This window comes from Dromiciops gliroides, chromosome 3 (genome assembly GCF_019393635.1).
Source record: "Dromiciops gliroides isolate mDroGli1 chromosome 3, mDroGli1.pri, whole genome shotgun sequence".
NCBI lineage: Eukaryota > Metazoa > Chordata > Mammalia > Microbiotheria > Microbiotheriidae > Dromiciops > Dromiciops gliroides.
The window spans coordinates 45,524,360-45,547,001 of record NC_057863.1 but is presented as its reverse complement, the minus strand read 5'-3'; the positions used below and the strand labels follow the sequence as shown (position 1 = coordinate 45,547,001).

At 41.0% G+C, this 22,642-nt stretch overlaps 2 protein-coding genes across 2 annotated transcripts in view; one reads left to right on the top strand and one right to left on the bottom strand.

The window, feature by feature from the left end:
* Nucleotides 1-22,642, top strand: part of MED12L (mediator complex subunit 12L) — a 389,065-nt gene that overhangs the window by 126,610 nt on the left and 239,813 nt on the right.
* Nucleotides 734-8,776, bottom strand: GPR171 (G protein-coupled receptor 171). The gene is made up of 2 exons (XM_043991445.1): nt 8,752-8,776; nt 734-2,335 (listed from the first exon to the last, which is right to left on the bottom strand). Exon 2 carries the CDS (start codon nt 2,274-2,276, stop codon nt 1,314-1,316), a length of 963 nt encoding a protein of 320 aa, XP_043847380.1. The 5' UTR covers nt 2,277-2,335; nt 8,752-8,776; the 3' UTR covers nt 734-1,313.

The following is a 22,642-nucleotide window of genomic DNA, read 5'->3' as shown; positions in this document are numbered from 1 at the left end:
TCCCTCCTAGTTCCAAATCTGTGACCTACCTGAGAAAGTAGTTTTTGTGACAAGAAAGATGTGAGTCCCAAAGCATCAATGAGAACAGTAGAGAGGAACCTGCCCTTTTACTCTAAATGCCAATATTTCCCACTTCCCAGTGTACTGTTCAGGAATGCCATGTGGTTTTTAGCATCTGCATAGCCTGAAAAAGACACTTTCCACTGCTAGGATTCGGTAATTTTTACCATGTTCTATGGTACAAGATTCTTCTACAACTGGACAAACACCACTCTTGGTTATATTTTTAGGAATCAGGGGTCAAAAAATTGAGTATTTTTTCCCTTAAAATGATATTGTAGTATTTATGATGCTCAGATTTTTGTAATGATGTTATATTTGATAATATCATATGATTATTAGCTTTCATTGGTTTATAAGATCATAAATCTAGATCTAGGACCCTCTGAGGCCATCTAATCTAGTCCCTTCTTTTTACAAAGGGGGAAACTGAAGCTCAGAGAAGTTACGTGAGTCTCCCAAGGTCTCACAGAAAGTTAATGTCAGACATAGGATGTTAACCCTGGTGCTCTGATGTCAGAGTCAATGTTTATTCCTCTGTACCATTTTTCTTTACCAGAAATAGCAAAATTATTATCAAACTATTAAAACTATTATTAAAATTGTACAAACTTTATTTGCAGCCTTCAGGTAGAATATAATCATCTAAGACTATTAAAAATCAAATTACTATGTTTCAAAGCTTCCTTCAAATCCTTTCAGATTTCTTATGCATTAATACAGATGAAATTCTGAAAATTACACCACAGTCAAGAGAGTTGTAAAAACTGCTTTCATTGGAATGGTGGATAGACTGGATCGGTTACTTAGTACCTTTACAGGTCCATTGCCATTAGTATTTCTTGGACACTTTTATTGAGACTATTTTGGTCACTTTAAACAAGAAGGTAATTCCAGGAGTCTTAAAACTGTTCCATACACCATCAATTTCTGACTGATTCATTGAGTCTGTTTCATAAGCTTCATTTAGATGCCAAGGGTATTGCTTTGTTTTGCATCTGTTATTCCACACAACTTGCTAGGTTTTTGTATAAATATTTTGGTTAAGGCATATGAGCAATCACCAGCTGGTTTGCTTTCATTACGGGCAGTGTCTGCAGACCAAGAGATCCTCACTTGTTTGATTTGATATTGCTACTGACCCATGGCTAAAATGAACACTAGTCCAATGGTTTTGTCAGGCAAATACTTTTACTCCTTCTCATATAGATTTTTCAGTCTGTATTTTGTGAGAATTCTAAAATGTGGTTCCCTTACAGTTCGCTTGCATGCCTCGGTTTTCCTTGGTGGACGCTTGTCTCTTTATGCGATGCAAATGTCTCTGTCACTTTTAATCGGAATGCTTTCGAGAGGTTATAGTATATAATTGGGTCAAAACAGAGGTTTGATACCGCTAACAGTAAGGTTGCTTCCTTAGCTTTAAAGAGCGAGATCTTGGTTGGGCAGTCAGTTATGACATTGCTCTGACTGAGAGTGTAGGGGATCCTAACAATGTGGTAAGGAACAAAACAGATAATGTAGCTTCCAGTCACCAGCAGTATATTGATCATAGCCCGTTTAACATTCGCGTAGTTCTCGCTGTCTTTTTTTCGATAGAGCTGGCGGATGACAAGGCAGTTAGATATTAAAACGATTGCCGAGAAGTTTAGGAATATTGCCACACATATGAAATTAGTAAATATGTGCCAGTTCCTTCCAAAATCCTTTTTGAATTCCATGCAGCCCACTATTGGCTTTTCTTTAATGTCATTAATGGGAATCACCATGTTGGGTACCATTATCAGGAGAACCATCAACCACACCACAGTGGAAATCATTTTGGCAAAGCCAGGCTCTTGTATCCGGTAAATTTTGCAGCTGTGTATCAACTGGAGATAACGATCCATGCTGACAAAGGCTAAAAATATAATCGATAAGTACATGTTGATGTAGATTAGGCAGGCGGTCACTTGGCAGTGGAAAATCTTTAACTTCCATGGGGCCACCCCTAAGTCGACAGTAATTTTCACTGGCAGTGCTAGGGTGAGCAAGAAATCTGCTGTGAGCAAGTTAATTAAGTATATGCTCACACACTTGGGGTTTGCATCTTTCTGGGTGAATGCCCAGACTGCAAAACAGCTCCCAATAATTCCAATGAGGAAGATCAAGTAGAAGAAATACGTAAATGGCTCCAGGTCTTTGTAGATCATACAAATGGAAGAGCTGTTGGAATCCATTTTGTTTTTGAAAAGGCAAAGATGTGGAGGTGTCCAGAAGATCCCAGGAGGGGGAAGCCCTGCAAGCAGATTTAATTTGAGAAAATCACAATTTAGGAAAACTGGTGAGGTGGGATCTTATAGTGGAAAGAGGGCTAGACCTGTAAGCAAGAGAGACCCCAAAGAGAGCACAGTGAATACCTCACATATGATCTGACCAGGGCATACTGCAGAGGGACCAGAATCCCAACAGCCCTTTTGAATGTGGCCCAAAGTCATGGCATCTTGCTTGTCTGCCCTGTCAGGCTTTCTATTTTCTCTCTCACATACACGCGCACACACAGATGCACATACTCCTTCATATTTTTTTAACTTTTCAGTTGTTAACTAGGGAAGTGTGTTTGAAGAGGAGATAAAGACACTGAAGTTCTCAGAAACGTAGAGGAAGTGGGTCTCCAATGGTTTGATTTGTGGGTGAAAAATAAAAACATTTTGTGAAGCTTTTGGGGCTCTTCATTGCTGAGGCTCATTGCAGGTTAAAACTGGACGAGCTCATAGCCCAATAGGTTTAGACCTGGAAAGGGAGAGGAGAGTTCATGTCGTCTAGTCTAACCTCCTCATTTATGTGGAAACTGAAGCCCGAGGGAAGTTATCTTCACTTCCCCATAGCCATACAGGTAAAATACGGCAACACTGAGACATTTGCAGGATGAAGAAATGGGGATGATGGAAAGCTTTCAACTGAGAGAACAACTGATCAACGAGCTGAGTTCATAAGATTAAGAGTGTTGGTTATGGGCAACTAGGTGGCGCAATGCATAAAGCACTGGCCCTGGATTCAGGAGGACCTGAGTTCAAATCCAGCCTCAGACACTCGACACTTACTGGCTGTGTGACCTTGGGCAAGTCACTTAAACCCTCATTGCCCCGTTAAAAAAAAAAAAGAAAGAAAAAAAAAGTGTTGGTCAATCATGGTGCTCGATACCAAATAGAAAACTAGCATATTTTCACTTATTTAGATTCTGTTCTTTGCATGATGAACGATGATGTCAATATGTTTCCTCTTTCCAAACTGAGGCTCAGAGTGGTTAAGTGACTTGGTGTACTTATTTTCTGGTCAACAAATGAAAGGATTTAGGGCACTCTGGATCTAGTCTAGAATCTACCCATTTGTTACCAGATGGTGGGGAAATGATCTCCCCACTCGTTACTGCAATTTCTAGTAGATAAATGTGCTGACAATAAATAAATGGGCTGATCAAGTATTTGAATTGGAGAATTTTCTTTTGTGGGGTTAAGTCCTGTACAATCCAAATCGAAGGTTAGGTGTGTTCCTGTTTTGGCCAACTGGGTGGCCACAAGACAGGGATTTAACAGCCTAGTGTTTTCACTGGGGCTTTTGCTGACGGTCTCAGGCCACAAACGGTACACGACACATCCTGCAGCCCACGGTGAATTTAGCTGAGTTGCTGCAAGCTCCAGGTGTAGCAAGCTTTTGCTAAATGGTCACAATATACAAGGGATGGTGTTAGGTGCTGGCAATACAAAAAAAGAAGCAAAGGACAAACCCTGACTTTAAGATCCTTAAATTTTGTGATAGTAGACACTAATTAACCAGGTTATTACAGTATCATTGGTGGAAGGGGAGACTGCTAGAGGGATCAGGGAAGGCTGCCTTTAAGAAAGGATGATGAGCAAAGCCTTGAAGGAAGCAGAGGGATTCTGAGGCAGAGATGAGGGGGTGGGATGCATTGTACATGTGGAGGCATAGGAAGGCACCCCCAAAATGCTAAGAGGTAGATGAAATGCTGAGCTGAGGGGATGGAAAACGGGTCATTTGGCTTAATTTCCAAATGCTAAGTGGCCCACCTAGGGATTGGGGAGTCCATTGCCACGTCCATCTATTGTTCCATCTATTGGCTCCTGGTATGTGAACCTTAATTACTTATTGTACACTTATACTATCACTAAACTGCTTCTACTTTGCAGAAGAGGAAGCTGAAATATTTCCTCATCTGCAAAATGGGGGCAAGGGGATGCACTATGGTTTCTAAAGTTCCAAAATTAGATTTCTTTGATGATGAGAACCTACCTCTTTTAAGGTCAGAATGAATTAAATCAATGAGTCCTCAAGAATATTTCCTGCAGCGGGTCCTCTTGATTATTCACTTTCTTGCAACACTGAATAATTTCGATATTTCAGTTTTTATAAGAGGAGCAGTTCATTGATTTCGAGTCGAGAGGGGCCTTAGAAACTCTACTGTCCAGTGCTCTCATTTTAGGGTGGAGGGATTAAGTGACTTCTGGCCCACTGGAATGTAGATACCTTCAGGGGGAGAGGCTGTTTTTCCTTTTCCTGGAGCCCACAGGGCTTAGCAGTGACTGACTCCTATATCAATATTGATATAGATATAGAAAGGGGGGTCGTCACTTCATAATTGCTTTCAATGATGGGTTGATATGGAAAATCAAATAATTGCACCCAAGTTAATTAAGTTTAACAGAAATGTATTGAGTTCTTCCTGTGCACCAAATACTCAATGTCCTTGAAGACCTTAGATGCCATTGTGGATAGAGATGTACACAGATAAATTAATCCAAGAAAATTTGAGGAGGGAAAAAGTTACAGTAACTGGGGTGTGGGAGGGCTTCAGCAAGTAGGTGGCACCTCATCTCCTGGGAGGTGAGGAAAGAGAAGAGAGAGAGAAGGATTTAGGGCAGTAGAGTGAAGTGCGGAATGCATAAAAGGAAGAAGAGATGGAATGCTGAGTTCATTTAACAGTGAAAAGTCCATTATGGCTGTAAAAGGATTCTGAAAGGGAAGCCTGATGGGAAAGGGTGAAAATGCCCAGCTGAGGAATCTGTATCCCTGGAAGTGATTTTCCCTTCCCTTAACTGAACACCTGGAGGAAAAGATATCCCTCTGTGTGAGAGACAAGAGTAGAATCTGATGAAATTTTATGTTTTTGTCTATGTAATGAACATGTAAAATGTCATGTAGGGGCAGCTAGGTGGTGCAGTGGATAGAGCACCTGCCCTGGAGTCAGGAGTACCTGAGTTCAAATCCGGCCTCAGACACTTAACACTTACTAGCTGTGTGACCCTGGGCAAGTCACTTAACCCCAATTGCCTCACTAAAAAAAAAAAGAAAGAAAGAAAATGTCATGTAAATCTAAAATTTTTTATGTAAATGGAAACCTGGGTCTGGATGTTTTGAATTTGACCTTTTCCCAACCTTATCCATTCTTAATCCCCTCTCTCAGGCTTTAAGGGCATTGCATGATCCAGTCCCTTTCTTCCTGTTTTTTAATCTCCTTCCAAATTGGCTCTGAACTAGTGAGCCTTTGGGCCTTCAGTAAAGCTCTCCCTGAAAACCTCAGTCTCTTAAGTAAGCCTTTTGTTCACATGTAACTGAAATGCCAACACGGACACAATTTATCTTCCATTTTCTTTTTTCTTAGCATATGGGTCAGAAGCAGGGCTTGAACCCAGCCAAGCTCTTACTGATTTGTATGGGGAACTTTCCTTCAACTACCCTGTAATGTGGCTGAGAAGTTGCCAATTTGACGTTGGTAGGAGGAATTTCCCTCCTGGGGAGTTCCCTATATTGATAAAATCACCACTCTGAACCCTCACCCCCAAAAGCCTTAACATCTAACAATAAAGTTCTAAAACAGGATGGGAGACATCCTTCACTGTGTGACCAAAGACAAGAAACTCCCTTTCCCTGCCTGAGAAGCCACTATTGCCTGTTGTATAAAATGGGAATGAGAATTCTGGCTCCACCTAGCCCTTAGGGGTTATTGTTAGGGGAAAAGCCTTAAAGCCCGATGGAATTATGAGATGCTGTTGTTGCTATTTTTATTTCACTTTATTTCCCCAATATGCACCTTCCCTTTGAGATAACTCTGACTCCCTCACTTCCTTAGGGACTAGCTGTGTCCATCTTCCTTTCTGTGCTTGTGCTCAGGTAGTTCTCTCCTTTTATTGATGCCCTAAGGACCAGCTTAAGGCCAAAGCTTTCCCAGAAGCCTCCCCTCACTACTTTAGCCCTGGCTAATGTGCCCTGCCCTGGACATCTAATGGCTGTGGCCATCTGGACCACGTTATTTAGCTCACGATTAGAGCATTACAGTCCTCACTTCCTTCCACAAGCACAGATCAGGGGCTGCTTCCCAGGAGGCCTTTCTTTGCCTTCCCTCCTTGACAGAGCTCTCACTCTCTCGAAATTTCTTTGTATAATTGTATTTGCTTATGTATGTTCATGGTCTTATGTGTGCTCTGCTTCTTCCCTGCCCCCCCCCAGGAATAAATAATAATAGACATTTATGGAGATTTGTAAAATGGTCTAAGTGTATTATCCCAATTTATCTATACCAACGACCCTCTAAAGCAGGTGCTTACCGATAAGGTAACTGAGGCTGAGAGACACTAATTGAGGCAGCTTGGATGGCTCAGTGGATCGTGTGCTGGGCCTGCAGTCAGGAAGATCTGAGTTCAAATCTGCCCTCAGATACTCACTAGCTGTGTGACCCTGAGCAAGTCACTTTATTGCTAACTGCCTCTGTTTTCTCCTCTGTAAAGTGGGTATAATTGCACCTACCTCTTAGGGATATGATGAGGCTCCAAAAAGATAATAATGGTAAAGTACTCAGCGTATAATAAGCACTATATAAATACTTATTTCTTTTCTGCCCATCCCCACCAAATACCCAGCCCAGGGTCTCACAGCTGGTGAGCTATTTGAGCCCAGCTTTTCCTGACTGCAAATTAAGGAGTTTATCCATTACCACAGGCAGTAGAATCTAATCTCCTTGAGAGCAAGGACCATATTGTTTGTTTTCTTTATATTTACAAAACCTAGCATGATGCCTGGCCCTTAGTCAGTAGGTAATAATAACAAACAGTTGTGAATTTCATGCTCTGCTGTTCTCCTACTTTTTCATGCATGTCTGGTCCCCTCCCCACACCTTTCCCCATGGGAGTTGCTTCACATACATCCTTTTATTAATTATGCAGAAAAAATTGTTTGGCCAAGGTGGTTGAGGAATAGGATGTGCAAGAGCCCTGGGTCTGGAGTTAGAGGACTCGAGGTCAAATGTCAGCCCAGTCACTTGGTACCTGTATCATCTTGGACAAGTCATTTAACTCAGCCTCATCTGTAAAAAAGAGGGGGTTGAGCTATATACCCTCTGAGATCCCTTCTATCTCTACTCTATGATCTTAGGCCTCTGGTACATAATCTTTTTTTTAAAAAGGGAGCGGGTGGAAGGTTTAGTCATTGGACCTGGGTTCAGATCCTGCCTGCCCCTTACAAAGTGACCTATAAGTCAATTTTCCTCCGAGCTTCAATTATCTATAAAATGTGAGAATCAGACCAGATGATCTTTAAACCCTCTTCCTTCTCGGAATCAGAGATCCAAATTGGTTTAATATTTGCATTTGATAGAAGTTCATATATACCGAGCATGGGATATCCATTTTAGAACAATTTGGAGAATGTGATAAAGACACAGCTTACTTAATAGAGAAATGATACTGAACAATAAATCATCTTTCTGATTTTCAGGACATTTCAGGATTTTCTTACTGTTCGGAATCATAAACATGATTTGTAGCACTATGGGAGTTTGAGGCACTGGGGAAGTGAGATGAGCATACGAGGACAACAAAAAAAGAAAAGAATTCAAGTTTTCTCTCCACCAACTCATCTTTGCCTCTTCCATAGAGACAGATTAGGCTTTACCATTATTAAAAAGCCCCAGGGGCAGCTAGGTAGCACAGTGGATAAAACACTGGTCCTCAATTAAGGACGACCTGAGTTCAAATCCAGCATCAGACACTTGACACTTTCTAGCTGTGTGACCCTGGGCAAGTCACTTAACCCCAACTGCCTCACAAAAAAAATAATAAAATAAAAAGCCCCAAGGGACAATGACACAAGAGCCACTGAAGAATTTTACTGAAACAAATCATGGCCCTGTTTCTAGAGGAGAGGCATTTTGAGAAGCTTCACCCAAATATAAAGGCCCCAAACTTCAGGTTTTCTCCAGCCTCAAGTCTCGGAAATCCAAAGGTTGAATGCTTGACCATTCTCCCTCATCCTTATAAAATGGAAAGAGCTTCCTATTTAAGAGAGCGATGGACTCTTTAAGGAGAGAAGGAATTGTCCCAAGGTCATGTGGCTTAGATTCAGAGCTCAAAAGATACCTTAGAGGTCACTGTTAATTGACTTCTTCTGTTTAACACAGATACTTAACTGTAGAGACTGGAATGAAGCCCCCTTCCTTAACAAGCTGCCCCAGGTTAGCCAGCAATTCAGGTTCTGGGTCTCTAGCCAGTATTTCTGGAAGGGCTTAGTCCAAAAATATGGATGTTTCCAACTAAAGCCTAGAATGTGCTGGACATTTCCACCCTCCCCATGCTTTAGATATAGAAAAACCATCGATTCGCCCTCCAAAGAAAGAGAATATTAAAAGTCTTTTATAGCACGTACCTGGAGTGATTGTTTCTGGCTTAACTTGAAGGTTTATAGAGAAATGTTCAGCTGGCCCTAGCCAGTAACCACCCCATTGCTGGTCTGCGAGGAGGAGTGCTAACCTTTTCCTTTCCTATCTGTGTGGTTTTTAAAAGTCTGAAATTTGACGTAGATGAAACTGGTGGTATGCAAATAGCTGAACCGTAAGAAAGGCACCTACAGACTCAGCTTGCTTGAGTGTGTTTTGGGGAGAAGCTCAGAGCTGGTGGCTCTTTCAGAGAAAATAGTTCATAGTCTTCATAATAGCCTTTGGTAAGCACCCACAAGAGTGTGCTGACTGCCATGATACATGCATGACAGTCAGCATTCAGACCTTAAAAGAATGATCGTGTTCATGATACAAAGTTAACTTTTTCCTTCATTGAATAGCTACATAGCTGCCCATCGAGGTTCAGTAAAGTTGTATTTTATGGCTATGTTGACATGACTGTTTTCTACCTGGAGCATCCTTGGTTTGACTCATGGTTCCTTCCTGTTGAGAGGTTTGACTCAGATGTTTGAGCTTATCAAGTCAAAAAAAAAAAGTGTTTGGGTTTACCTTTATCCTGGGCAAATTGTTCAATACCTTTTGATATGCTAATAGATAGGATGGAGACTTGCCTTCTAGGATTAAATAGATACTGTTTTAGCTTTGAGAAAGAAAAGGACAAAAAGACTTCTTCCAGTCAGTCAGTAAACATCTAGTAAGTGCCTATTATGTGTAAGATAATGTGGAAATGGTCTTCCAGATATAATAATGTTCATTGTCCTATGTTCTTCCAGACATAATTCTAGTGTAATATAAACTCTTTAGAGTAAGTTTCTTTTTGTCTTTGCATCATATGAGATCAGCATTGCACACAGTAGGTGTTCAGTAGATCACACTGTGGAGAAGGTGTTGGATTTGAAGTCAAGAAGATCTGAGGTCAAATCCTGCCTCAGATATTTACTGGGTGATATTAACATCTCCCAGTCTCAGTTTCCAATTATGTCACTAGGAGATAATAGTGCCTACCTCCCCTTCAGATGCTACCTGTGTGACCTCAGATAAGTCATTAAATTCCCTAGGACTTAGTTTCTTCCATAAAATGATTGCTGAGGTTCCTTCAGGCTCTATATCTGTGGTCCATCCCTTTGTCATTGTTGTGGAATTTGGAATAGTATCTACGAAGCTGACCTCACATAATCTCTCATTGCCTTGGGAACACTGGGAGAGCAAATGCTCAGCTGCATCACTGGGAGTCATTTCTTTACTGGGAGCTCCCAGTACTATTAACACCACATTTCTATGAGTTCAAATCCAGCCCAAGACACTTGACATTTACTAGCTGTGTGGCCCTGGACAAGTCACTTAACCCTCATTGCTCTGTGCAAAAAAAAAAAAGAAAAAAAAATTTAAAAAAAGATTGAAGAGAATGTTAAATCCAATTTCATTAAAATAAACAAACAAACAAACAAAAACAAAACAAAAAGGGAAGCTAGGTGGTACAGTGGATAGAGCACCAGCCCTGGAATCAGGAAGACCCGAGTTCAAATCTGAATTCAGACCCTTGACACTTACTAGCTGTGTGACCCTGGGCAAGTCACTAACCCTCATTGCCCCACAAAAAACAAAAACAAAAACAAAACAAAAGACCACATTTCTGGCCCCATATGGAAAAAAGTCAATATAGTAAAGTTAGCTCATGTTTATTGGTGACTGGTTACTCTGAAACTTTAGAATGTTGACTGGCTAAGTCTCCCATATGTCTTCTTTCTTCCTGCTATCAGTTGACCATTTTCTCTATCTTATCACTATCACCAGCTTGGGGGCGGGCACTTATGGAGGTGATAAGTTACATTGACAGTGAGGAAGCTGGTATTAGTGATATTGGTTTATTGATTTAAAAAAAAATAGAGATATCCCAAAATGTTGGCTGCAAGATGAGCAGTTGGAGTAAATTTGATGGGGGTAAAGCAGAAGGAAACAGGGGAACAAGGATGTAAGGGGTGGCCACAGCAATATGGAGGTGATGGAGCATACACTCTCAAGCTGTATTGAAAATATCTTGGATCCAGGAGATCATTTGGGCTAAACAGGGAGGCCAAGGTGGGAGTCAACCAGATGGATAAATGAGAAAAGCTCAGAAGAAAATGTAGGCTGTGGGGCTAGAGAGAATGAGAATGACTTTGGTGATGTTGTTCAGCTGCAGTGACTTTGGCATGTAAGAAAAAATGAGTAAGAGATGATTTATTTATGTTCTTTCTTTTCTTGTGATTAAGACACATGCTTTGCCATACATTTGGAGTTGGGAGTAAGCTTAGGGGCCATTTAGAAGAGCCCCCTTATTTTACAGATCAGGAAACTGAGTCATAGAGAGGTTAAAAGGTTTGCTCAAGGGCACATAGGTAGTATACCTGCTAGGGGTTGAATGAAAGCTAGCTCTTCCTGGCTCTAATGCTCTCTCCACTGCGACTCTTACTGGGTGACCTTCGAGATTTCCAATGAACCTGATTCATACTAACTACTCTTAAAATCTGAGCGTGAGCTCTCGTGTTCTGACTCACTAGAGACTTCAGCTTTTAGTATGCGAGCCCCAGGGAGGCAGTGGAATCTGAGTCAGGGGACATGTGTTCAAATCCTAGCTCTCCCCCATAAGGTCTGTGTGGTCTCTCAGAGAATTCACTTACCAAAACCACAGTTCCCTTTTCTTATCTGTTAAATGCGGGAGGCGGGGAAGAATTGATCATTTCTGACAAGGGATCACGTCATAACAGATGAAGTGCTGCTGTTCTTGGATTTAGGACAACTTGAGTTCAGATCTCTATTTCTGACGCGAGCTATGTGACCTTGGGCAAGTCGCTTAGCCTTTGTTGAGCCTCAGTCTTCCTCAGCTATAAAATGGTGAGAATGACATCTCCGATACTTATCTCACAACACTGTTGGGAATGCTCACTTGTGATACTGTATGTAAGAACACTCTGAAACCTTTAAATATTAATACCTCTTTTCTCTCCTTTCTGCCGATCTGAGGTAAGTCTATTCAGTTCTTTATGATATGGACTCAAAACTAGCCTTTTGGAATGGAGACCATAAATCTCCCTTCTTCCTACCCCCAGGGGTTGAGGCTTATGTTTCTCAGTAGTGTGGGGAAGTTTACTCTGTAACTATAGTGCGTAGATTTAGTGGAAAGAGATTTCATTTTCTCTTGTCAGTGGCTGTCTCACTTTTACCATGTTTTTTTGAAAAAAAAAAATCCCCTTTCTACTTCCCTAAATCTCTCTCTTGTTTTTTTTTTTCCCTTCAAGCTTTGCTGCCACTTTTTTTGTTGACAAATCTCTCAGTGCTTTCTGAGCAAGTGGTCCAGGAAATTGCTTATACCAGCTTCCCTGATATTTCAGCCATCTGTGTGGCAAAAACGAAGTACAAGTGGACATGCTATTTTCCTAAGCTATGCTGCTGGTATCAGTTGGTTTTTTTTTTTTTTTTGAGTACAGATCGCCAAAATGGTTATTTTCTATGAGTCAAGAGGAAATTGAAGCTAAATCCCACCCCCCCCCATAAACTTCAGGTCAAAAAATGAAAACTAGTTTGAGTTGTCACAGACTATCTATTTTCCATCTTATCGACATACACCTACAGGGTTTTGCAGCCTGAAGGAAAGAGTTTACAGAGCTGGATCTTGACTGGATTCGGTGCATGCCAAAGTCCCCTGCAAAGGGGAACAACAACAATCTGGAGCATGTATTAAACCTGACTCCGTTTCAGGTACATAGGAGTTCAAAGACAAAAATCAAACACTCTCTAGTAGCACGAAGCTTAAATTTTATTGGGGTAAGATGCATGTATGCATACAATAAGTGGATCGAAAATAAAGATCCTAGTAAATCCAAGCTGACGGCTGGCTAGTCAGGGGGGAGAGGAGGGACTTTTAGCAGAGGGAAGGAGGCAGAGAAAGAAGAGAGGAAAGTTCTCATGTAGGAGGTACTGCTCGAATGAGGTTTTGAAAAAAGCTAGTGGTGAAGTGGATAGAGTGCCGGGTCTGGAGTCAGGAAGACTAATTTTCCTGAGTTCAAATCCAGCCTCAGACGCTTATTAGCTGTGTGACCCTGGGCAAGTCACTTAACCTTGTTTGCCTCAGTTTCCTCATCTGAGCTGGAGAAGGTTTTTTTTTACCTCAATATTTCAAAAGTCTGAATATTATAATCCTATGATTTGTAATTTGTTCAGTGGCAGCAACTTTTTTCACCAAAGAAATTCACAGGAGGGAGGTGATAAAGAAGAGTCTTTTTGTCTGCTGATGGGTAGCACCAAGTTGGTCAACTTCTCTTAACTTGGTTTTATTGGTTCTCGGATGGCAGAGGGGGGTGGGCAGGTCACACTTACCAAACCTCACCAGCTTAGTCCAAATAGAGCTTGGCTTCTGCTGGTTTAGCTTTTAAGAACTCTGGGTCACTTTCAGAACACGAAAAAACAGAAGAAAACTTTTAGGGGGCAACTAGGTGGCGCAGTGGATAAAGCACCAGCCCTGGATTCAGGAGGACCTGAGTTCAAATCCAGCCTCAGACACTTGACACTTACTAGCTGAGTGACCCTGGGTAAGTCACTTAACCCTCATTGCCCTGAAAAAAAGAAAACTTTTAGAGAGAAAAATGTGTGGTTTGGTGATAGGCATAAGATAACAAGAATATAGCCCAGTACCAAAGAATATATACCTCCAAAGTGGCTGCCTTTGTCACTAGAGAGGATCTGAGGATGGTTCATGGATCAGTACATAGAGTAATATGGTTATTGTTGATGATAAATAGTATCAATTGTTGATCACTGAGGACCTAAACAGGGGAAATTCAATTCAGCAAGTATTTACCAAGTGCTCGTGATACCAGACAATCAGAAAGCATTTATTTTTCTAAATTATTTTTATTTATCTCATGAAGTGTCCCAAGTACAGGTAAAAAAATTTTAAACAATTATTTAAAAAACATTTTTAGTTTCAAATTCTATGTCTACTTCCCACATCCTTCTTGCGAAGGTGAGCAATCCCTACATCTGAAGTCATGAAAAACATATGCCAGGCGTTTATTAAGTGATTTTTATCTGGGGATACTACACACTTATGTGAGACCATTCCTGCTCTTAGAGTGATTGTTTGGTTGGTTTTTTGCGGGGCAATGGGGGTTAAGTGATTTGCCCAGGGTCACACAGCTAGTAAGTGTCAAGTGTCTGAGGCCGGATTTGAACTCAGGTACTTCTGAATCCAAGGCCAGTGCTTTATCCACTGCGCCACCTAGCTGCTCCCGAGTGATTGTTTTACTAGGGGGAGACAGGTACACAGAAAAATATAGGATATATTCACCAACCCTCATCCAACCTCCACTACCCCAGTAACCCTCAATTTTTGGATAAAGGTGGAGTTTGGCTAACATCTAGGGTAATCAGAAAAGGAGGAGATGGAGATGAGAACTAAAGGAAGCAATATACTTAAATTAAAAATACAGTGATGGAAAAGGACCTTATCTCTGGGAGAGGGGGTGGGAAGAATGTGGGAATAACATGCATGAATAGATCCATATAATATACACACACGGGAATAATTTCATATGAAGACCTCCATGAAATGATGCAGAGTAAGAGGAGCGGAATTAGAACAATTTACATAAAAACAACATTATGGAGAAAAGCAACTTTGAAAGAAATTTGGATAGGCGTAGAGTCTGAAAACAGCTTCCAGTTATTGCTCTGTGCCCAATTTCTTTAAATACTTGGCCTCAATTTTCCTATTAACAAAACTGGAATAATACTGCCTAAATATTAATATTTAACATGGATAAAGACTTTGGGGGTCTTGGAAGAAAAGGCAGCATATTCCATGAACTTTATTGTTAACAGGTCTCTTCCTTTTTCAGCTTCTGTCTACCATTTTGGTTTTTCTGTATCTAAATATGTCATTTAATCTCCAGACACTTATTGGCAGCCTACCGTGGACAAGGCACTGTTCATTGCTAAGCTGCACAAAGTTATCAAATCTTAGAATTAACATAGAACTCGTTTCTGTCCAATTATGTGCTACACTGGCACAAAAGTTACAATTCATAGGGGAAAATCCCTAAAAGTTTTTTTTTCTTTTTTTTCCTTCAAATGAAATCTTTTTTTTTTTTTTCCTATTTAGTCATTTAATGTTGCTTTTGTTTGTGTGATAGATTTATTTCCACTTCATTTTTTTTAATGGCGTTTCAGAATAAGTTTGACTGAAGCAACTGGCTGTCTAGGAAGGGATTCTTGGAGAATCTCCAGTGTTCCAAATAAGTCTTTTGGATGAGATGATTTATTTAAGGAGGAAAACCTAAAGAATTTCAACAGCATCTCTCACCTTGTGGTAACTTTTAAGTCCCAGTGACATCTGTAGGATTGTGAGTGGCCATTTTCTTCTCTTAGATGGTAGGAAGAATTTCAAAGTAACCTTGAATGCTTCATCAGCAGTGAAGGGGAAAATTCTGAATATTTCTGCAACAAAACTCTTAAAAGGTTGACTTGGTGTAAATTTTGGACTCCTGCTATAAAAAAATAACAACAACTGACAGTTCCTTTCTGTACAGTCACTCATTTTGGTCATATCAGGAAAATTGGTAGGCTGGGCACTGTTTTATGATTTCCCATCAACAGAATTTCAGTTGAGGAGATTAATTCTTTTGATAGTGGAGTTTGTTTTTGTTCAGTTTAAAACAGCCAAGATGAAAATGATGTGCTCAGCCAACCTAAGCCTCTTAAGGGTGCAGGATGTCCCTTGGATTCCAAGGAGAACAAACAAATGATTAACCATTTTCGTAGACACAGTAGTTTAACAAAATGTTTTGGTCTGTTGGATGGATCCCTATGCATTTTCATCACATCTTCCTTGTAGAATATCGGTTTTAGGGTAGATTTTAACAAACAGTAATGGGAGTATCCCAGTACATAAGGCCACAGATGGGCAGCTTGGTGGTGCAGTAGACCGAGCACTGGGCATGGAATCAGAAAGACTCATCTTTGTGAGTTCAAGGTTGTGTGACGATGGGCAAGTCACTTAACCTTGTTTGACTCAGTTCCTCATCTGGAGTAGGAAATGGTAAGCCACTCCAGTATCTTTGTCAAGAAAACCCCAAATGGGCTCATCAAGACCTGGATGTGACTGGAAATAATTAAACAACTAGGCCACACATCCATTGAAGAAGTAAGTATCAAGGGAAGGAGAGACTCGGGGAGCCTGGATGTTGAAATTTGAAGGGAAGACTGGTCCTTTTTTTAAATGTTTTAAACACTCAAAGGGCTCAAGTCGTAGAAGCTCGATGACTAGCCATTTTCAATTTCTCCTTAAATTGGAACAAGATCCTGGAGTCGCAACAATACTCTCCTTGGGAAAAATAGGGTATATGTGCAGCCCCAAGGCTGCTGGTTAGAAGATAGTTGGAATATTTACATGTAATTTGGGAAAAATAAATTTCTAAATATGTTCAGAAAAAAAGAAGGTAGTTGGTAATGAAGTGTGGCTAGAATTGACCTCAGATGGCATGAGGCTACCACCGGTGAGGACACTTAAGGGGGGCTGACCCTTGGGTAGGCATTGCAGGGGGAAGCTAAAGGTAGCTAGGGAGTGAAGTGAAATAGCAAGTATAGAAGCAATTTCAAGCTGGGGAGGCCAGTACTTGATTGGCTGAAGGATACTGGTTAAGAAGAATAGGCAATATTTATGTCATGCTTTAAGGTTTGCAAAGCTCAGCCCTGTGAAGTAGGTGCTGCTATTATCCTCATTTTACAGTTGAGGTCACACTGCTAGCAGGATTCTACCTCGGGTCTTCAAGACACAAGGTGTGTCAGTGAGCTGATTGATGGACACGACCTACCTCCCCAAACATTTTGGGCAGCAGTGTGTGTACTCTTGTGCTCCTTGCTGTTCATTAAAAACTATTTTATTTTATTTATTTGGTGGCGGGGGGGGGGGGAGGTTTGGGCAGGAAATGAGTGTTAAGTGACTTGCCCAGGGTCACACAGCTAGTAAGTGTCAAGTGTCTGAGGCCGGATTTGAACTCAGGTACTCCTGAATCCAGGGTGGGTGCTTTATCCACTGTACCAACTAGCTGTCCCCTTGCTCCTTGCTAAAGTTCAGTGTCTTCATGGCTAAGATCTGCCTGTCTTGTTCTCCTCCTGACTCATTCTCAGGAGTAAGTCCAGGGGCTTTGATCCTGAGAGCAAAACCTTGAGGGTGGGAGAGGTGAAACTTAAACTAAGTGGGTGGGGGAAAATAACTACACTTAATTGGGTAGAGGAGGGAAGGAGGGAGTCAGAGACAAAGAAGGTGTTTGCAAAGAGCAGATGGGGGTAAGGAAGGGCAGAGTTATGGGCAATGGGTATTTTCTAGTGTTAGCAGGGAGAGAGCTCAGTGAGAAGGGACACTGGGAAAAGACTACTGAGCGGTGTGGAGCCTGGTGGGGATGGTGCTTGACGCGAGGTGTTTGGAGCTTGATGCGAAGGTGTGAAATGAGGGAGAAATGTGAGGAGAGAAGGCAGAATCGTGGTTGTTGTCACAGTCTGGAGAGACATGTACCTACCTATTGGTAAAGAGAGAGGGCCTGCTTTATACCACACCCTGTAGGGCTTCTAAGAGCGAGGCTGCCCATCTGGGGACTGTGAATGAATGAACAATGGGACAAAGATCTGGAGGAGATTGGGGTCCCAAGGACTACAAACACAGTTAAATATGTCGAACTCACAAAACTAAAAAAACAAGCTTGAGTCACTGTTTCATACACAAAACTTCTTTCATTTTTCTCTGTATACAAAAATGTTCATGTTGACTGAATTTGGAAAAACAACAAAAAAAGAAATATATTTTAAAAAACACATTTAATGAGTTATCTTTGGAAAGAGTGGCGGGGGGGCACTTCTTTCTGAAACAGGAAGGAAAGAAGGGAAGCTGGTCGAAGATATAAAACAATGATGAGGTGTATGTGTGTATATGTGTATGTATGTATATACATAGATATATGGAGAGAGATGTATGTGTGTATGTATATGTAAATGTAAACATATGCACACATCTACATATTTGTTTATTTCTACCTTAGCAAGTAGAGAATTCAGAAGCTCAAAAAAAGAATTTGTCTTGCATGTGATCTTTTGGCAGAACTTAGTGACATTTGTTAAACACCACATGCTAATGGAAGTTGGGATGATTGTCCATTGTCCCTCTGGGATGGCTTCCCCATAAGTAGCTGTATTGTCATATTGACTGATGAATGAAACACAAGGTTAATGGGTTATATTTTATAAGAGCCATCAAGTGGATGGAAGGGTTGTTTGGAGACAGCAGTGGCACCGTGGGCATAATCACCCAGGCCTCCACATCAGCTCTGTGATTGAACACCCATAGGTGTTATTATCCCCATTTTGCAGATGGAGGACTTGAGGCATGGAAGGGTTAAGTGGGAACACCAAATGCTAACAGCCAAGGTTGGAACCCTGGCCCCTTATCCCAAAATGCATTGTCTTCCTCTCTATTGAATTGCCTCAGATTTACCTTTTACCAGCTATGGGATCCAGGAAAATCACTGGGCCTTCATAGAGTCAGCTCAGATAGGTGACACAGTGGATGAGAGCTCTGACCTTGGAGTCAGGAAGACCTGAATTCAAATTCTGACTCACATTAATTCTATGAAATGACTTACTCTGGGCAATTCACTTAATCTCTCTCAGCCTCAGTGTTCTCATCTGTAAGATGGGGATCATAATTCCTACCTGGCTGGGATTTCTGTGAGAGGATCAAATGAGATAGCATGTGTACAGCATTTAGTATGCCTTAGCCTTATACAGAACTGAAAGTGTTTTGTAAAAGCTAGTCACTTTAGCACCGTTGTCGTCCCTGAGGCCCATGGAGGTAAAATGATTTTGCCAAGGCCACACGGGATGTCAGTCATTAAATATTCTATATGTGGGAAGCATTTGCTAGAAATGTGGGTACCAAGGAAGTGGTGGGAGAACCCACACTGTCTCTGACCCCAAAGAGCTTACTTTCTCATGAGGAAAGCATCATGCAATTCATTATCTCACTAAATATATACAAAGTGGATGGAAGATAAACATCGAAGGGGGTATCACGTGCAAAGAACCCCTGCTATCAGGCAGGATTTGAAACCCCAGATTTTCTAATTCCAGAGCAGCACCCACTCCAGGCTGCCTCCTTGGTGTGTTAGCATTATAGAAAATGTTATCCCAAACTCCCATATTGTGGTGCCAAATCAGAGTTTGAGAATTATTTGCATCCCCTCTGTAGTGTGGACAATGGAGAAGAAATTTTAATTCATTGAATTGTTGACTACAAGAACAGTTATGTGGACACATAACTTTTTTTTTTCCTTTCAAATTAACCTTATGTTTACCATGGTTTGCTAGCAACCTTTTAACAGTCAAACTGGATTTTAGTTGAGTCAGTTGAAGAAGTGAATCTTTCATACTGAGTAATTTTACAAGTCCTTGTAGAATTCAGTGGGTTACAGATGGATGGGTGAATGTTACAAAAAATTTTATTAGATTTGACATTTATTTAGTATCTTTGTCACAAACATGAATAATTATAAGTAGTTGACCCCTTGTCCACTCTGTTTCTCCCTTTAGAACGGAGTGGAAGGGTGGCCCTTTGGGGGCAGGAGAGGAATAAAAGGGCATTCCTTGAGTGACCAGTGTTCTTGTTCCTGAATTTTGCCTTCCTGGGTATTTTAGGTGATGAAGAAAACAAAAATGTTTTAATGAAAAATAAATCCTTTATTCTTAGTAGATAGTAAACCATGACATATACAAGCAAATATTTATTTACAAAGATGAGGTGGCAAATATCACTCTAGCATTGCTTCCTTGATGAATTCTTGTCACTATTGTATGAGCGTTCTTTTATTTAAATGTTTGATAGTTTCAGGGGCAAATGTCCAGTCCTTTAGATTCAGGGAGGAAGAATGGTAAAAGCTTTCCCTCAAGTCTTGTGACTCCCCGAGTATTAAATTTTCAAACCACACTCTTCTCTTGTCATTTTATCATTTCCCACAAAATGACATTTGTTTGTTCCTTGGAAATTCAGAATTTCCTTTCCTCTTTGCTCCTAACCAGTTCCTTTTTGTTAGATCTGGTTGAAGGCCAAAAATGCCTTCTTCTTTCTTTTGCTAGAGAACTAATACCATCTGTAGCCTACATGCATTCACAACCACGGAGTCTGAGAATGGGAAAGTGCACCTGGGCCTTCAAGATTCTTGCTTGTCCAGAACTGAATGTAATATTCCATCTGTGATCTGATCAGCTCAGAGTATAGTGGAAATCAGCCTAGGCCCTCTGTGTTTCATATTCTTTTTTAAAACATAGTTTTTTTAAAAAAATACTTGATTATCTTTTGGTTTTCCATCCCCTCAGTTTCCTCCTGTATCCCTCCTCCTGTCATCTCAAAGAGCCAACTCTTATAACCAAAGAATAGAGGGTAGGAAACACTGCATCTAATATCTGATATTTTTTCTGATTTATCGACTAGTTTTGCTGATTCCCCGCCCCCCTTCTTCCTCCCTTTTTGTTTAATTCCACCACTGGTTTACAACAGTTCTATCTTTCCATGGTACCTATCAGAGAAGAGCATGTGCCAACATTTAGTTGCCCTAGGAGGAAAACCATATGGACACGAAACCTCTAAATGTTTTGTATGTCATTATGTAAACATTTACTGAGCTCTGTTGCAATAAAGTTACACTTCCATCGATCTCCAGAGCATTGCCCTATCAATAATGTTCAAGTCGGTTTTTACTTCCAAACCCAGGTTCACAGAATCATAGATTTAGGGCTGGAAGAGACTCCAGAAGCTATCTAATCCAATTCCTTACATTTTAACAATGAGGATCCTGTGTCCCAAGGTGACCAGTTGACTTGCCCAAGGCCACACTGGTAGTTAAGGGTGAGGATGGGATTTAAACTAGGTCCTCTCACTCTACAGCTGTTAAGGTTCCCCCCCCCATGTTAACTCCCAATCCCAGCAGTTATCTAGGCTACCAAAAGTTTGACCCTGTGAAAAGGAAAATTCTCTGTTAGAACTTTCACCATGATTAATAAGGCAGAACTCGAAAGAAAGAGAATTAAAAGGAATTTATTAAAAGTACATCAAGGTAACCCACAATTGGCGGGATGATCACTAGAGATTGGCAAAACATTCAAGATGGAGCCAGCTTTTATTGATAACTCTTGTGATGAGATAAAGAAAAGGCAAATAGGTTTGTTTCAGCCAAAGGGATGGGTCATGACATCTAAGTCCCAAGGTAGCATAACAGTGGGCCACTGAGTCAGTATAACTCTCAATAATCCTATTTAGGCTTTTTCAGGTGAGCAATGAAATTCTGGGAAATGTTTGTCGTTTTAAGATTTTTTTCCCTTATTTTTATTTTATTACATTTTTAAAACAATACCTTTAATTCAGTAAGTTTGAAAATTATACAAGAGTTTCCTTCATGTCTTTGTACCTTCTCACCCCCTTAGAATTCCTAGCTTCCTCTAAAACAGAGCTCTGATGAGCTATTATCTGAGGTGAGCCTCTCTAAAGACTCCCGTTGTTAGGAATTGAAGTGAAAGGGGGTTTGTAGCAGCACTTCCTGTTTAGACTTTTTGTGTTAGTAGAGAATGTGGTAGCTTCCATTCTCTGTGAGCTCTGACCATACTGCTCCTCCAGGTCACCCTAACTTATACTTACATATAGTTTTAAGTTTTTCAAAGTGTATTACATGCATTATTTCATTTGGATGGGGGCAGGTAGTTGGTGCAGTGGATAAGGCACTGGCCCTGGATATGAGAGGACCTGAGTTCAAATGTGACCTCAGACACTTGACACTAGCTGTGTGATCCTGGGCAAGTCACTTAATCCTCATTGCCCTGCACCCCCCAAAAAAATTCATTTGGACTTCTTTGACTGCTACTATGTCTTCTCTCCTCTCATCCAAGTGCCTTCATGTACCTCTAGGTGGAACTACCACCCAAAAGGGGCATAATGGATAGAGCACCAGCCCTGGAGTCAGGAGGACCTGAGTTCAAATCTAGCCTCTGACACTTGCTAGCTCTGTGACCCTGGGCAAGTCACTTAACCCTGTTTACCTCTGTTCCTCATCTGTAAAATGAGCTGGAGAAGGAAATGACCAACTGCTCCATTGATTTGTCAAGAAAACCCCAAGGGGCAACTAGGTGGCGCAGTGGATAGAGCACCGGCCCTGGAGTCAGGAGTACCTGAGTTCAAATCCGGCCTCAGACACTTAACACTTACTAGCTGTGTGACCCTGGGCAAGTCACTTAACCCCAATTGCCTCACTAAAAAAAAAAAAAAAAAAGAAAAAAAAAAAAGAAAACCCCAAATGGGGTCTTGGAGAGTCAGACATAACTGAAATGATTCAGCAACCACCCAGGAAGTCAAACTCTTGCTAACTTAGTCAAATGAATCTCACCTTAACTTGGGCCCTCCCCTACCAATACTCTCAACTATTCCTGCCTGGATTATCCTACCCTGGATGTGTTACAGACATCTCTAATACCTTGTGAATATGTGTTAGATGTGGCTGCTTTGCTCTCTTTTCCCACAATTGCCACATCCCAAAGTGATAAGAACATTATGCTTGTTGGACAGAACCTGCCCTTAAGGGTTAGAGAATTCTTTAAGTAGTCAATGCTTTGTACCAGGTAGACATTGAATAAATATTTATTCATCAATATTGCATGCATACTCAGTGATAGTAACTGTGACTAGGTCTATCAAATGAATGAACCCAGCAGACAACCTTTACACTTCAGTAAGCAAACAGTAAGTATCTATTATGCACCCACTGTGTACATGGGGCTGTGCTGGGAGCT